Source organism: Henckelia pumila, chromosome 1, assembly GCF_033568475.1.
Source record: "Henckelia pumila isolate YLH828 chromosome 1, ASM3356847v2, whole genome shotgun sequence".
In the NCBI taxonomy this organism is placed as follows: domain Eukaryota; kingdom Viridiplantae; phylum Streptophyta; class Magnoliopsida; order Lamiales; family Gesneriaceae; genus Henckelia; species Henckelia pumila.
Window position 1 is genome coordinate 89041925 of NC_133120.1, and position 15721 is coordinate 89057645.

The window sequence follows — 15721 nt, forward strand, 5'->3', positions numbered from 1 at the left end:
TTGCACCTAAAGAAGATGAGATGGAAAGGAAAGGAAAGGAGATATTTGCAAAATACGCTTAAAATTTCAATATAGGAAAGAGAACATAGTTCAATAACTGTTGTTAGTGACATACATAACCTATGTTTTGGTTTCTAATTTTTAAATGAACATAAAATAGATCATAAAGACTTAGCATTCCAAGACAAAAGATCGAGCCTTTGTCTGAATGTGTTCGAATTGGCTAGAAAAGTCACTCGGATTCAATGTGACTCGGACATAAAACCTGTAACTGCGATGCTTGCGCAAAATAAAGACATTGGACTACAGCTATGAATTTGAAATCATCCGAACCTAAAGATATGGATGGGATATGTATTTCGTTTGCATCCTTCTGTATGCAACATACTATGTATCATTCCAGGAATCAAATAAATAATCCAATAAACAGTCAGGAAAGGAATAGGGGACATATTAACATCGAATAAACAAGTTCAACCAGCAAAAATCCAAATAAACAAGTTTATAAGAGACCAAGAACCAGAAACAAGCTCTAACAATTTACTCATGTCAAATGTTCCTAATACCTCTTCTCCAGGAATAAGATCCATGACTAAAGTGTGTTACCTCCGCAAAGATCTATCAGTGTTTGCTGGAAATCATACTCATGAAACCTCAAGATCTCCCTGTTTAACTCAACCTCAGAGAAGCCCAACGCCTCGAGTTCCCACAGAAGCTTCTCCTCTAATTCTTCAATTCCTTGAACCCCTTCTGAGTTTTCTAGTGTATCTCCAGCAGGTGAGAGCCGAGAATAGGACGGAGGTGGTGATGGTGAAGTATAGTCATGGAGCGAAACCGGATGTGGAGGAGAGATCGTCGGAGGAGTTGGTGGCGGTGGTGAATAGAAATTTGGTGGCGGAGGATATAGCAGAGATGGTTCTGGTGGTTGAATAGGATAGAACACAGCTGGTGCCGGTTGAGAATAGAGAAATGGCTGAGTTGGATAAAAGGTCAGTTGAGGTGGTGGAGCTGGATAGTGCATATATGGTGGAGGGTACACTGCTGATGCCATATCCGACCGATCGCCAACAGGGTTTAAGGTCCACGAAGGGGAAGTTGGTGCCAAGTTTGTTGCACCACTTCCTATCATTGAACTGTCAGGGATAGGAAACTCCATATCCTGTTCAATGTTTGGCAACGGTGTAATAGGTTCAGATACTTCCTCCGGGCGACTGTCTTTCACCAGTGGATCCATTACAGCATTATTGACTTTGGGGCCAGTTAAGGCATTATTTACCGGGGGTAAATTTAGGTTCAAGCCCCGAACACCATGTTGTGCCTCTTCAGTGGTAGCTTGAACCTACAGGTATACACAAACTGTCTCTTGAATTTTATAGTAGACATGACATAAAGAAGAAAGACAAAAGAGTACACGATTTGAGTTGATAGGGCATAGGCATAAAAGCCTACATCCAGACAGAATGGCAAAAAAAAAACAAAACAAAACAAAACAAAACTTTTCCAAATCTCTCGTACGTTTCATCATAATCTTAAAAGTTTTAAAATTTCGATTCCAAAGAAATGACCAACCTGGATGTGGACCCAAACACATTGCCCAAAGGTTAGCCCAGATGGTGCAGCCATTCTCCAATAAGAGATACATCGACCTGGAAGCTCGGGAGAAATGAAATCAACTGCGACATCAAACTCCTGGTTGACCGCCAAACCAGCCGCAGGAATCTGACATGACATGAAACTCATTATGGCGGAGTAACACACTTAAACAAGGATGAATTTCAGTAAATTGTCAAGAACAAAGGCATCAAGAAAACAGTAATCAAAATTCATTTGATGACCTATAGAAATGAGGATGAAATATAAATAGCACATAAATCAATAGACGGAGAGAAAGAGCGATACCGATCCACGCTAATGTCATGCATTCACCACTGAAGAAAAGGAAAAACTAAGGATATGGTACAGATGAAATAAGAGAGCATTGACAAAGTCAGCACAAAATAATGGCATATCTAAACCCAAAGAGAGAAGCTTACCTAGTTACCTATATAGGTGGTAATAGAAATTATATGAAATCATGACAAAGACAACTCACCTGTAATTCTACAGAACATGAGTTGCTCAACTTATTTCCTCCATCCCAAACAAGTCTTGTGTTTTCGGGCCAAGCAAGTGTACCGTTGTTCCTCATGCGCCAAATCTTGGTAAATGTAGTTGATGGAGTTATAATAGTGCCATCACTCATGGTGACATCCGCAATGAAGCAACTATCTAGCTTGGATACACCCAGATTAACTTCCATACCCCGGGGAACTTGTGAGTTCAATGAATAGAGCCACCGGGCATACTGATTTAGGACAGGAGTACAGAACACAAGGCATACATCACAGGCAACACAAATTAGCACAAGAAAAGAAGTGCTAAAAGAAATAAAATAAAGCATTGATGAAAACGCATACAAAATCATGCAACCCTGTAGAAGGCCAGTGATATGGATATGTCGCAGGGGGATCAGCGAGTGGTTGTGTACAGCTGCTAAAACCACCGGAATGGGGAACAATGTGCGGAGAGTTCCCGGGATCACATGGGGTCCAACCCTTCATACAATCATGTGCACCAACAAATGCCGGGTTTGGTCCAAGGTGAGGTCCAATAGCCTTATTGACCTTCTCTCCTGTAGAAACATTATTGCAACAAAAGGATCACTGAAAGAAGCACAAAAAGTTTCACCTAAACAATGCATTGAAAAGAGTTGCAAATCAGCAGATGTCAAATAAGACTTATCATTTGTGTAACCTCCGCCGACCACATTAGCTGGTTAATTCTTACCGACGTTATCAGGCACAAGTCTTGATTTAGGGAGAATGGGTTCTGAATCACAATGATTTTTGTTGATGCCGTCAATCGACCTAGCCACATCACTAATACCAGGTGCCTTTGAAGATGATGCCTCCATGCTTCCTTCAGGTGTACTAGCTTTCACATCTTGGATTTTCATGGTCGCCTCAGACTTGAGTTTTGGTGAGTGCAACGGCTTTTCAGATCCTCCTTGTGATTGGGCCTTCAATGGGGTAGGATCAACCATGGTTGCCACAGACTTGAATTTTGGTGAGTTCTCATTATTCGGAGGCAACTGCTTTTCATATCCTCCTTGTGATTGGGACTTCAATGGAGTAGTAGGATCAACCTTGGACAAACCAGAATCTTTGGTCTCTGTCACAGTTTCCCTTCTTTCAGGAACATCGTTTTGTGAGCTAGGCCGCACCCTAGCTTGGAGTTCTAAACTCTGGGAAAGATAGCCCAAACCCATGTTGGAAAAGTATTCAATAATCGCCGCGGTACCTGGAGTTATACCAGCAGCAGAAGAAGACGAGTTAGGTACCAAATCAGTCAAGAGCTTTGCAAGTCTCTCATGTAGAGGATCGGGTATAGGTTTTAGAATTTCAGAGACAAAAGAGTTAATGTTTTGAAACTGTTGTTGCACTGGAGGGGAACTCAAGGGAGTAGAAGATGAGCTCTTCTTTTCTTCATTCATTGTAACCGTGATCCTCAGAGGATCCAGGCCCTGTTTCACAACATCTCGGAGATCTTCATCATCAATCAGAGTAACTGTCTCCCCATCTTCATCAATGTAAGTAAGTGTGAGCTCAGTATCAGTAGGAAGGTTGAAAAGGATACAAATCTTCTCCATCAGTTTGCCCATACTAAGACCCAATTTATCATCTGTAACACTTGCATTGAAACGCCTGAGACAATCCCCATATTTTACCTGTCAAAATGTTGAGTTTGGTGAGCTGGACATATAGGACTTTAAGATTATGTTAATCACAGGCTGAAAAGCAGGCTGCCTGCTTGCAAAGTGTGCACACAGGGGTAACTCAACATGATTCAGATATCACTCATAACAGGTCAGAATCTACTAGAGGATCAAGGCTCACTTCAAAAAGCAGAAGTTCGCATTATTTGAAAGCACTCAAATTTATATACAAACTTTATCTATATGTTCTAACATTAATAATACAAGAGTGTTATTTGCATTTCAATTTTGGTTAAATATACTTCAATAATATCCTTTGTTTATTAATGTTTTAGTTTATTTTATTTTAAGAGTTAAATGTACTACAATCAACATAAAACGAATAAAGCTCAAATATATATTCAATTTAATTTACAAAAAATGTGAGCTTGATGACACAATGAACGTGAAATCTCAAGAGTCAAGATGGCTCGTGAGAAGAGTCTCATATATCGAGTAACACCTGTCTAAACTGCCTCACCTCGACAAAAGATCAAAAAATTGTTTGAAAATATAATCTTGCGTCATATTTTTCGATACCTCGGGTTTTTTTGGCGATCACTTCATGGCACTGCACCCACATGTGGGTGGCGCAAAAGGTAGTGAAAAATAACCTCTTGCAAATACGGAGAAAAGTGGATTTTCAAGAACCAAGAAGAACTCAGACACCCATCAAACAATGATCATGAAGAATCATTAAACAGAAACAGAGAGGGAGAAGAAAAAATAACCTTGATCACCAAAGTAGAAGCCTCCATAGCAATAGCAATAGCAGAGACCGAGAGAGAGAGAGAGAGAGCCCTTCTGTAGCTATGTTCTGTTCCTTAATATTTTCACGTTTCAGTGTATAATATTATTTATTATTATTAAATATACATACGATATTTCAAGTATGATTTATGAACACCCAGTCTTATCAAATATTTGGGTTTGGATATAATAAAGCATCAAACGACGATAAATCACAAGTTTAAATTTTAAATTAGAGATAACAAAATTATATCATATAGAAATTACATTGGCGTGATTAGATCGTGTTAGGTTTGGACACTCTAAAATCACAGAAATATCAAAAAACTTTTTGAGTGAGTGTTATCTATTAGTGTTGTCAGAGACGGAACCGGATTACGTAGTATGGAGGGCTAAATTTTTATGTTTTTATTGTTAAACAGGTTAACAAGTTCTTTACATTGCATTAATATTTAATACTATTAAATTATATATCTTATATTTCCTAATTATATATATTTTTTAAAAAAAACAATTTTGTAAAAATTTGACTGCGTGATTAGAAATTTATTTTTGATTTTTAATTTGCTTGAATTAATAGTTTATTATATATTATCCAAATGTACCAATTGTCTTGCAATTTTCTATTAGTATTTTTCAAAGAAGAAAATTGAAAAAATATAAACAAACTCCCCTGCAAATCCATAAGTTACGAAAAAATAAAACTAAAAAACGCACTAAATTTTGAACTCAAGATTACATTTTCATAGCCAAAATATTTCGTAAACATGCTAAGAAGCATTAAGCCTAATAAATGTAGTGAAGATTTGGGTTGTACTATAAAAATTATATTAAGCTCAATACATATACAAATATACATATACATGTGAGGGGTTAAGGGTGTGGGCTAGGCTGGGCTTCACAATGGGTCCGTCTCTGAGTGTTGTCAACACTTCACGATAACACTGTGCAGCAGATTATTTAACTAATAGCAAAAGTAAACAATAACACAGATAATTATGCACAAGTATCAAGTACTTGCGCGATGCCTCATGGCGAAATAATCACTAGAAAAATAAAATCAGTTTACAAAAACCAACTAGTGATTGTTTTATGAAAAACAATTTTTTCTCAACAAATTGAGAAAATAAAAGACTTCCTAAAAACTAGTAAGAACTAGAATAAAACATCAATAGGAAGTACTAAGCCGAAAAACAAAAAACCAAAGAAACACTTTCTGAACAACACTTCACTCGTGTGTTCTTCCGTGTTTCCAACACTACTCGGCAATACAACGTAGTAGCGATGAACACTTCAAAAATTCTTCAACGATTGATCTTCAATACTTTAGAATTTCTGCAGTACTTTCTCTATATATTTTGCTCTCTATATTTCACTCTCTTCATTTTTTTTCGTTGTCTCTCTTAGTCCAAGCACTCCTATAAATAGATTTTCAATATATTTTCATAAATAAGAACCTACAAAGCATGGAAACAATATATCATCAGAATCAAATATTTCGAATCAAGATATAACTGATATTACCAATCTTAAAACTTGTTCTAAGAAAGGCAAAACTATAAATATAGAAATTGAATGCAATAAGGAAATAATTTAAAAGACATGTACACAACATGTTCTTTTAAACTCTCTCTTTTTGCCTTTCTGGACAAAACACACAAACAAGTGCAAATAACTCTCCCTATCTTATGTAACTAAAGCTCCCCCTGAATTTAATCATCTCAAAACACAGTGTTGTGTAATTGTGTTGGCAACACCAACTCTCAACACTTACTAGATCAGAGTAGCAAATAGTTTAATATCATATCAGAGAGTAATAAGAAGCACAACCTAATCAACTCAGAAAAATATTACTAACTCAGAGCAAAATAATAAATAACAAAAATAAAAGATAAGGATAAGAAAAAAAATCCTAAAACCAATTACGATCAACCACAACTAATCATCTGCCTCTTCAGCTTGCTCAGCACTTGATTCTACTCCCCCTTTTTGTCCAGAGGGTCCTAGTAGTCCAAGTTTAGTCCTGTACTCAGCCATTAAGGCTTCATAGTACTCGAGATCAGCTTTGGCTTGTGCAATTTTCAGTTCAGCATGAGCCATTTGAGCACGAATTGCAGTAGAATTCAACATAATCACAGCAGTGCTATGAATGGTCATAGGTGGAACAAACTCAGTGTTGGCGATACTGGGTACAACACCAGTCCATGGTAGATCAAGCTTCCTATTTCCCTTCAACAGTCCAGGTGCAATCTTGATAAGCTCTTTTCCTCCGATCAATTCTTCATCATCATCTGGTTTGAACCCTTGAGATTCCAGCATACCATAGATCAAAGAAGGAAACGAAAACTTTGTTGCTTTCCAACCACCTTCTCTAAAGGTCATAATATTTTCAAACACCAAATTTCCAAAGTCCAAAGGTGCTTGAGTTCCAATAGCAAATAATGCAAGTGCTTGTGGCTTAGTTACCACGGTTGTATTGGTCGATGGCGTCCAATTCCTGATTGCAATCTTGTGAAGCACAGAAAAGAAAGAGGTAAGCTTTGCAGCTGACAACCTGTCTGGGTGCAGTGGAAATTTGTGAACCATGCCACCAATGATCACCTTTGTGACTTGATCAATGTCTTCAGTAACTGCATCATCTTCGAAATCAGCAGTATTGTAGTGCTCATTGATCAAAACAGGAGTAAAATCATACACCTTTCCCCTGATGTATACTCTTCCAAACTTGAATGATTCTTCATCTCCAGTCTTGATGTTCAGGTTGCAGTAAAATTCTAAAACAGCATTCCTGGAAAAAGGTCCAGCAGTGGTGAAAGTAGAATATAAATTCTGCTGTTGCAAGAATGTCACCAAATTCTGCTTTTCGATGGACACTTCATCAATATTCCTTTCTTCCAAACAGTCCTTTCCAGACAGACTCTCCCATTCGTCAGCAGACTCTTTTGAATAAAACTGAAGATTGTATGCTTTATCAGGATCAATCTCAGAGTCAGATTCGGCTGTAGTGTTGTCATCAGTGTTGGCAACACTGTCATCAGCAGCTTGTTCCTCAGAACTTCCAGATTCATCAGAAGAAGCATCCTCATAATTTTCTTCTTCAGAACTTGAAGAGGATGAACTATCAGAATTCTGGGGCCTGTTATCCTTAAATTCCTTCATCATTTCAGAATCTGGTTCATCATCATCAGATGGAACCTGTGAAGATGCAACGGGTTTAGCCTTGGTCTTTCGAATATTCGCCATGAAAGTGGCCAGTGAAATTTCCTCATCAGTAGACACTGGAACCTCTGTGATTGTCTTTGTGGTATCATCAACAACAGCAGCAGTTGGCTCTTTCTCACTCGAAGCCACAACAGTAGAATCTTCTTTAGATGAATCATCACTCGTTGATGATTCCTCATTCTTTGAGTTGGCCTTTGCAGCAACAGAAGGTTTTGGTATGGCAACCACCTCAAAGTCTTGATCTGTAGAATCATCTCCAGATGAAAAATCTGGATCATCTACAATAGGACGAGAAGTCTCCCCCTTTCCACGAAATCTCTTGGTGGTAGTAAAATCGGGGTTGAATCCCGCTTGGCGCTTTGACCTCCTTGCTATTGGCTGTGTATATCATGCGAATCAAAAGTTTTGCCTGCCATTATACATAATTTAGAGAGTAAGGGTTTCAGAAAATTTTAGCAGAGAGAAAATTAGATAAGGTTGAAAATGATTTCTACAGTAATAGAAATATATAGGGATAAGGGGTTCAAACGGTAAAAAAAAAAAATCAAAAGCCTCTATTTCTCATATCAGACTAAGAATCTCCCCCTAACGGTAACAATTCTCCAACGGATAAAAAAAATCTCTCTAATTAAGGAAATTAAATTTGATTAATTAAGGACACCCTGAAACTCTTACTTAAGAATATATCAATATTTCCCAAAAATAAATAACTCCACATCGAGTTTTAACTCCACTGAAACATATTCAATCTCAATCAATTCAATTTTCAGCTAGTTGGGCAATTTTTCCAATTTTTGTTCGTCTTTGAACTGTTAACTCTGACCATGATATGATCACAATAAATGCAAAATGCATGACCTAATTTATGTCTAAAACAGAATGTAATGAGATTAGATAAAAAATGATGCATGCAAAGTGTGTGCAGCACGTGTTAAGCACCAGTATTGGCAACACTTCCCAACAACACTGTAGTCTTCAAAATATTTTGAACTTTTTCACACTTCCAGAGCCATGTTTTTCTTCTTTTTATTTTGATTCAGAAGTGGTAGCCTGCACACTAAAAGAACGGTCTTCATTGGACTCTTTTAGGTAGCTTTTTCCAATTTTCTTCCGATTTTTGTTTGATTTTCAAGACATTGGTCACTGAAATTTTATCAAACCATGCTTTTTAATTTTTAAAACCACTTTTCACATGGGACAAGATCATGAAATACACGAACATCCCTCAACTACTTCGTGGTTTAAAGCACTTTTTCATGGCAAGTGTGATCTGAAAATAACTTTGGCAGAAGAACTACAAAGTGTTAGTCAGTATTATCAAACAGTGCAAAATATAGAACATTATGAATATGCAGTATGCCTAAAGTCCTAAAAATGCACATGCATGATTGGTGTTGTCCTTCAGTGTTGGCAACACTTCAGGACAGCAACTGTGAGTGCTTATAAAGAACACATGTTAAGAGATTTCTTTAAACTGGAGAATCTCTCAAAGTTTAATGCTTTTGTAAAAATATCGGCCAGTTGATTATTGGTCTCGATAAACTCCATTTGGATCATGTCCTTCTCAAATAAATCTCAAATGAAGTGATGTCTTATGTCAATGTGTTTAGTTCGAGAGTGTTGTACTGGGTTTTTTGATATATCTATAGCACTTGAGTTATCACAGCACACAATTGGTATTTCACTTTTAAGACCATAGTCTTGCAGCATTTGATTCATCCAAATTAATTGAGAACAGCAACTTCCCGCTGCTACATATTCGGATTCAGCAGTGGAAAGTGACACACAGTTCTGTTTCCTACTATACCATGACACCAAGTTGTTACTCAAATAAAAACAACCACCCGTGGTGTTTTTTCTTTCATCAACATCTCCTGCCCAATCAGCATCACTATAGTCTACCAAATTAGTATTGGTTTCGTTAGAGTATCATAGCCCCAAGTCTAAAGTTCCTGCAACATACTTCAAAATTCGTTTTACAGCCTTCATATATGTGACTTTAGGATCAGATTGATATCGGGCATACAAACACACACTGAACATAATATCAGGTCGACTTGCACTTAAATACAGCAGACTTCCAATTATATGCTTCTGTACAGAGTGTTGCCAACACTGTCAGCAACACTGTCTTTGCACATTTTTTCATTAGTTCCCATTGGTGTTTTCATATGTCTAACATGATCAGTACAAAATCTCTTTATCAAATTCTTAGAATATTTGCTTTGACACAAAAAGATTTCATCACTAATTTGTTTCACTTGTAAACATAGAAAGTAATTCAATTCTCCTACCATGCTCATTTCAAAGGTAGCAGTCATGCTTTCAACAAAATCATTCACAAGTTTTTGAGATGAAGCACAGAAAATTATGTCATCAACATAGATTTGACAAATAAGAATGTTACCTTGTACTTTTTGAACAAAAAGTGTTTTGTCTACCTCACCTCTTTTGAATCCAATGTCAAGCAAATATTCTGCGAGCCTTCCATACCAAGCACGAGGTGCTTGTTTCAATCCATATAAGACCTTCTTCAACTTATAAACATGATCAAAATGATTTGGATCTTCAAATCCATTTGGTTGTCTTACATAAACTTCTTCACTCAAAATTCCATTCAAAAATGCGCTTTTGACATCCATTTGAAAAAGTTTTATCTTCATGTGACAAGCAATAGCTAACAGTAATCTAACAGACTCTATTCGGGCTACAGGTGCGAAGGTTTCATCAAAGTCCACCCCCTCAACTTGTGTATACCCTTGAGCTACTAATCTAGCTTTGTTCCTTACAATATTTCCTGATTCATCAGTTTTGCTCTTAAAAATTCACTTTGTTCCAATGATATTACTATGATCAGGTGGAGGAACTAAGATCCACACATCATTCCTAACAAATTGTTCAAGTTCTTCATGCATAACATTGACCCAAAACTCGTCTTTTAAAGCTTCACCAATATTTTTTGGTTCAATACTAGACACAAAGCAAGAATGTCTTACCTGAGAGTATGCGGAAGTCATGCACACTAACCCGCTCATCTTTCGATAATCAACTTTTTCCTTTCTTTGGGTCTGCATCCTTCCTTGTGCATCTCCTATGATTTGTGAAGTAGGATGGTTTTTTTGAATTTTGCTAGGTACATCATGTCCAGCATCTTGTATTTCATCTTCAAAATCATCCTGATCTTCTGTATTCTGTTCATCCATAGTCAGTGTTGGACTCAGTGTTGTGCTGGGTGATTTTTTAGGTGGGACAACACTATTGACAACACTGAAATCAGTCTATGGAGTAACAGTATCTAGCAGATCATCAATATGGTCTTCAATTGTTTTCCCTTTCAGATCTGCATAATCATCAAATATCACGTTAATAGATTCAATGATAGTTCTAGTTCTCAAGTTAAACACACGATAAGCTCGACTATTCAAAGCATATCCAAGAAATAAACACTTATCGCTTTTTGAATCAAATTTAGCCAACTGCATCCTGTCATTCAAAACATAACATATGCATCCAAAAATATGAAAATATTTAAGGTTAGGCCTCTTTCCCATGAGAATTTCATAGGAAGTCATAGTAGAACCTTTCCTTAAATACACCCTATTGGATATGTGACAAGCAGTATTTAAAGCCTCAACCCAAAATCTTTTTGCAATATTTTTTGAGCTTAACATAACCCTTGCCATCTCTTGGAGGGTTCTATTTTTCCTTTCGGCAATGCCATTCTGTTGAGGTGTCTTTGGTGCTGAATATTCATGTGATATTCCTTCCTTTTCACAGAATTGCTCAAACAATGAGTTTTCAAATTCCTTACCATGGTCAGTTCGAATCCTGATAACCTTCAAAGCAAACAGATTAGTGATCTGCTTTATCAATTTTTTGAAAGAATCGAAAGTCTCAGACTTTTCTCTTAAAAAACTTACCCATGAGTACCTTGAAAAGTCATCAACACATACAAATAAATACTTCTTACCTCCACAGCTTTCAACCTCCATAGGTCCCATTAAATCTATGTGTTAGAGTTCAAGACATCGTTTTGTCCCACAATGTTGTAACATTGGATGTGACACACGAGTTTGCTTACCTTTTTGACAGTCTCCACACACGTATGGAACTCCAGAAGTCAAATTTGGCATCCCACGAACAGCTTCATACTTGCTCAGTTTCTTCAGAGCTTTGAAGTTAGCATGTCCTAACTTTTGATGCCACAAATTCAAATCATCAACCTTGGTGAATTTACAAGAAATTTCTTCTCCAAGTTGATAACAGTTGTCCGATGATCTAGTTCCTATCAAAACACAAGAGTTACTTTTATCAAATACTTGACATAGATTCTTATCAAATTTAACATAAAGATCATCATCACAAAGTTGACTAATGCTAATAAGATTGGCATTTAATCCTTCAACATGTAGAACATTGTGAAGCTTAGGCAGTCCTTCTACATTCAATGTGTCTTTTCCAACATTCTTTCCATTAGCTTCTCCTCCATAAGTCACTTTTCCTTTATCCTGTTCAACATAGTCAGAAAGATACTTCTTCAATCCTGTCATGTGGCGTGAACTGCCACTGTCGAAGTACCAATGACCTGCAACATTAGTTTTCAAGGAAGTATAAACAACATTACAACTGGATTTAGCTTTTGGTACCCAAACCTTTTTCTCAGTATTTTTCCTCCTGGCAGTGTTCTGGTTCAGTGTTGGCAACACTGATGACAGCTCTTGCCTGGAATTCCAGTACATATAGTCATACCTGAGTTTGAAACAGTAAGGCTTGATGTGACCTTGCTTGTGACAGTAATGACAAACAAACCTACGCTTCCTTTGATTTTTCCTCTGAACAGGAGCTTGTGTCTTCAAAGGAATTGGTTTTTCTTTTGGAATTACAGTTGGATTCTTAACAAAGTTATTGTTCTCCTTGACAAAAATAGTTTTTGATGACTCCCCTTCTTCAAACTTGCTATTATGAAAGCCTAGACCAGCTCTATCATCTTTTCCCATCATCAGAATTGAATCCAGCTTGGTCTTGCTCGAATTAAACTTTGCAAGAGTTGCATTGGCTCTTCCAAGCTCTTCTTTAACCTTGCCAAGTTCTAAATCCTTCTTGCTCAGCACAACTTCAAGTCTAGCCACTGAAGCTTTTAGTTCACGGTTCTCCTTTGTTAAAGCAGAATTTGACTTGTTCCTTACTATCCAATCATTATACAATTCTTCATACATCTTCTGAGCATTATCCCAAGAAAGTTCTACTTCACCAGCTTCTTGATTTGAGTCTCCAGAAACAGATGCATTCAGACAGAATAACTTTTGGTCAGTGTTGTGACCAAGTATTGGGACACCTGTGACAACACTGTTTTTCTGCTGTACCAGAACTAACAGTGCATTGTGAGTCTCATCATCTCCTTGTTCTGTACCCTCCTCATCTTCATCATTACTTAGGAAAGCACTCATTCCTTTGCGAAGTCTGGTTGGACACTCATTAGCAAAGTGACCGAAGCCAGTGCACTCATGACACTTCACAGACTCAAACCTCTTTGAGTTATTCAAGGTTTTTCCTTCATTCTGAAATCGATTTTGACTCTTTGATGGAATGGTATTCTGTTCTGGTCCACCGATTCTTAAGGGTTTTCCAACAGCAGGAGTATTTAAAACTTTGGGCTTCTGACCAGGTTTCTTTGAATCTCTCATCCTTTTCAAATAGGTACCAAATTGTTTGGTAAGAAAGGCAATGGAATCATCTCCTAGATCAGACTCGTTTACTCCCTGTGTCAAATCAACAAAATCATTAGTCGTTAGAAACTTGAAGTGCAATAGACTTACCTTTGTCCTTTTTCCCTACATTCATCTCCAACTCATATGTTCGTAGTGAACTCATCAATTCATCCAATCTCAGAATTGATGTGTCTTTTGATTCATCAATTGCACAAATCTTCATTTGAAATCTTTCAGGCAGTGATCTCAACACTTTGTTCACAAGTCGTTCATTCGAAATAGCATCACCAAGATCAATTGCCTCATTTTCAATCTTCCTCAAGCGACGTTCATAATTATCAATCGTCTCACTTTCTTCCATTCTCAGATTTTCAAACTGAGTAGTGAGAATCCTTCTTTTGGTTCGACGCACACTATCAGATCCTTCACAGTGCATTTGAAGTTTTTCCAAGACCTGTTTAGCACAAACACAATTAGTGACCAGAGAAAATATATTAGAATCAAGAGCAGTGAAAATAGAATTAAGGGCTTTGTTGTTCATATTCGAAGCAGCAGTTTCTTTGGCATTCCATTCCGTTTCTGGTTTGAGCGGAAAGTCTCCTTCTCCATCAGTTCTTCTTGGTGGATTTCAGCCTTGTAGCACACGTTGCCATGCCCTTTCATCAATCGATTTGATGTAAACACGCATCCTGACTTTCCAGATAGCATAGTTGGATCCATCCAAGGTTGGAGGACGTTGAGCAGTTCCTGAATAAGGTATTTCCATTGTGATGTCCTGTCAAACACAAAAACAGAATCACACTTAGTATCGTCAAGTGAATGTCTCTGACGCCACTTGTTAGGTTTGGACAGTCTAAAATCACAGAAATACCAGAAAACTTTTTGAGTGAGTGTTATCTGTTAGTGTTGTCAACACTTCACGATAACACTGTGCAACAAATTATTTAACTAATAGCAAAAGTAAACAATAACACAGATAATTATGCACAAGTATCAAGTACTTGCGCGATGCCTCATGGCGAAATAATCACTAGAAAAATAAAATCAGTTTACAAAAACCAACTAGTGATTGTTTTATGAAAAACAATTTTTTCTCAACAAATTGAGAAAATAAAAGACTTCTTAAAAACTAGTAAGAACTAGAATAAAGCATCAATAGAAAGTACTAAGCCGAAAAACCAAAGAAACACTTTCTGAACAACACTTCACTCGTGTGTTCTTCAGTGTTTCCAACACTACTCGGCAACACAACGTAGTAGCGATGAACACTTCAGAAATTCTTCAACGATTGATCTTCAATACTTTAGAATTTCTGCAGTACTTTCTCTATATATTTTGCTCTCTATATTTCACTCTCTTCATTATTTTTCGTTGTCTCTCTTAGTCCAAGCACTCCTATAAATAGATCTTCAATATATTTTCATAAATAAAAACCTACAAAGCATGGAAACAATATATCATCAGAATCAAATATTTCGAATCAAGATATAACTGATATTATCAATCTTAAAACTTGTTCTAAGAAAGGCAAAACTATAAATATAGAAATTGAATGCAATAAGAAAATAATTTAAAAGACATGTGCACAACATGTTCTTTCAGATTGAACCAAATTTAGTAAGAGGAAACGAACCGGGAATAAAACTTAGAGATAATTTTTATATCTATTTTATGAAACGTTATTATTTGTACTTGTGTGTGTATACTATATAGTATAATATGTGTAAATACAATATATTTTTATCTCATATTTATATTCAAAAATTATCTCGTTATCACTAATCGTTAAAATATCTAACTCTCTCATATCATCATTATGACTTTATCTTGTGATTTCAAATTATATATGACCTTCTTAATTATATGTGACCTTCTTATCTCTTATAATATGACCTTATCTCTCTAACTTTCATATAATTTTTAAAACTTATCTTATGATCTCAAATTACCTTATGACCTCTAATTATATATAGCAACGGAACGCGTGTGTAATATAACAAATAAAAAAATATTAGTTAAACTGAAATTAATTTAAAAATATATTGATTAAGTAAGTTTTATCATCAAGTTGAAATATACATTGCCCCTAAAATAATTAGAGTGAGAAATTAGTTATTTCCGCCAGATTGTGTAAAAAAAAATTAAAAAAAAAAAAAAAAAAAAACGAATGCAAGAGTATGATGAAAAATTAAGCTAAGAAATTAGAATACAAGAGGCCAACTTCAGCATTTCCAATTACACTTGAATA

At 36.4% G+C, this 15721-nt stretch overlaps 2 protein-coding genes across 2 annotated transcripts; both read right to left on the reverse strand.

The window, feature by feature from the left end:
- Positions 1-392: 392 nt before the first annotated feature.
- Positions 393-4628, reverse strand: LOC140875020 (protein JOKA2-like). The gene is made up of 6 exons (XM_073278530.1): positions 4525-4628; positions 2827-3766; positions 2457-2671; positions 2093-2344; positions 1570-1719; positions 393-1339 (listed from the first exon to the last, which is right to left on the reverse strand). Exons 1-6 carry the CDS (start codon positions 4549-4551, stop codon positions 593-595), a joined length of 2331 nt encoding a protein of 776 aa, XP_073134631.1. The 5' UTR covers positions 4552-4628; the 3' UTR covers positions 393-592.
- Positions 4629-11043: 6415 nt separating this feature from the next.
- Positions 11044-14014, reverse strand: LOC140867820 (uncharacterized). The gene is made up of 8 exons (XM_073272879.1): positions 13601-14014; positions 12575-13524; positions 12418-12487; positions 12181-12273; positions 11847-12096; positions 11686-11771; positions 11360-11601; positions 11044-11248 (listed from the first exon to the last, which is right to left on the reverse strand). The coding sequence occupies exons 1-8, from the start codon at positions 14012-14014 to the stop codon at positions 11044-11046; spliced, it is 2310 nt and encodes a 769-aa protein (XP_073128980.1).
- Between the last annotated feature and the right edge of the window lie 1707 nt (positions 14015-15721).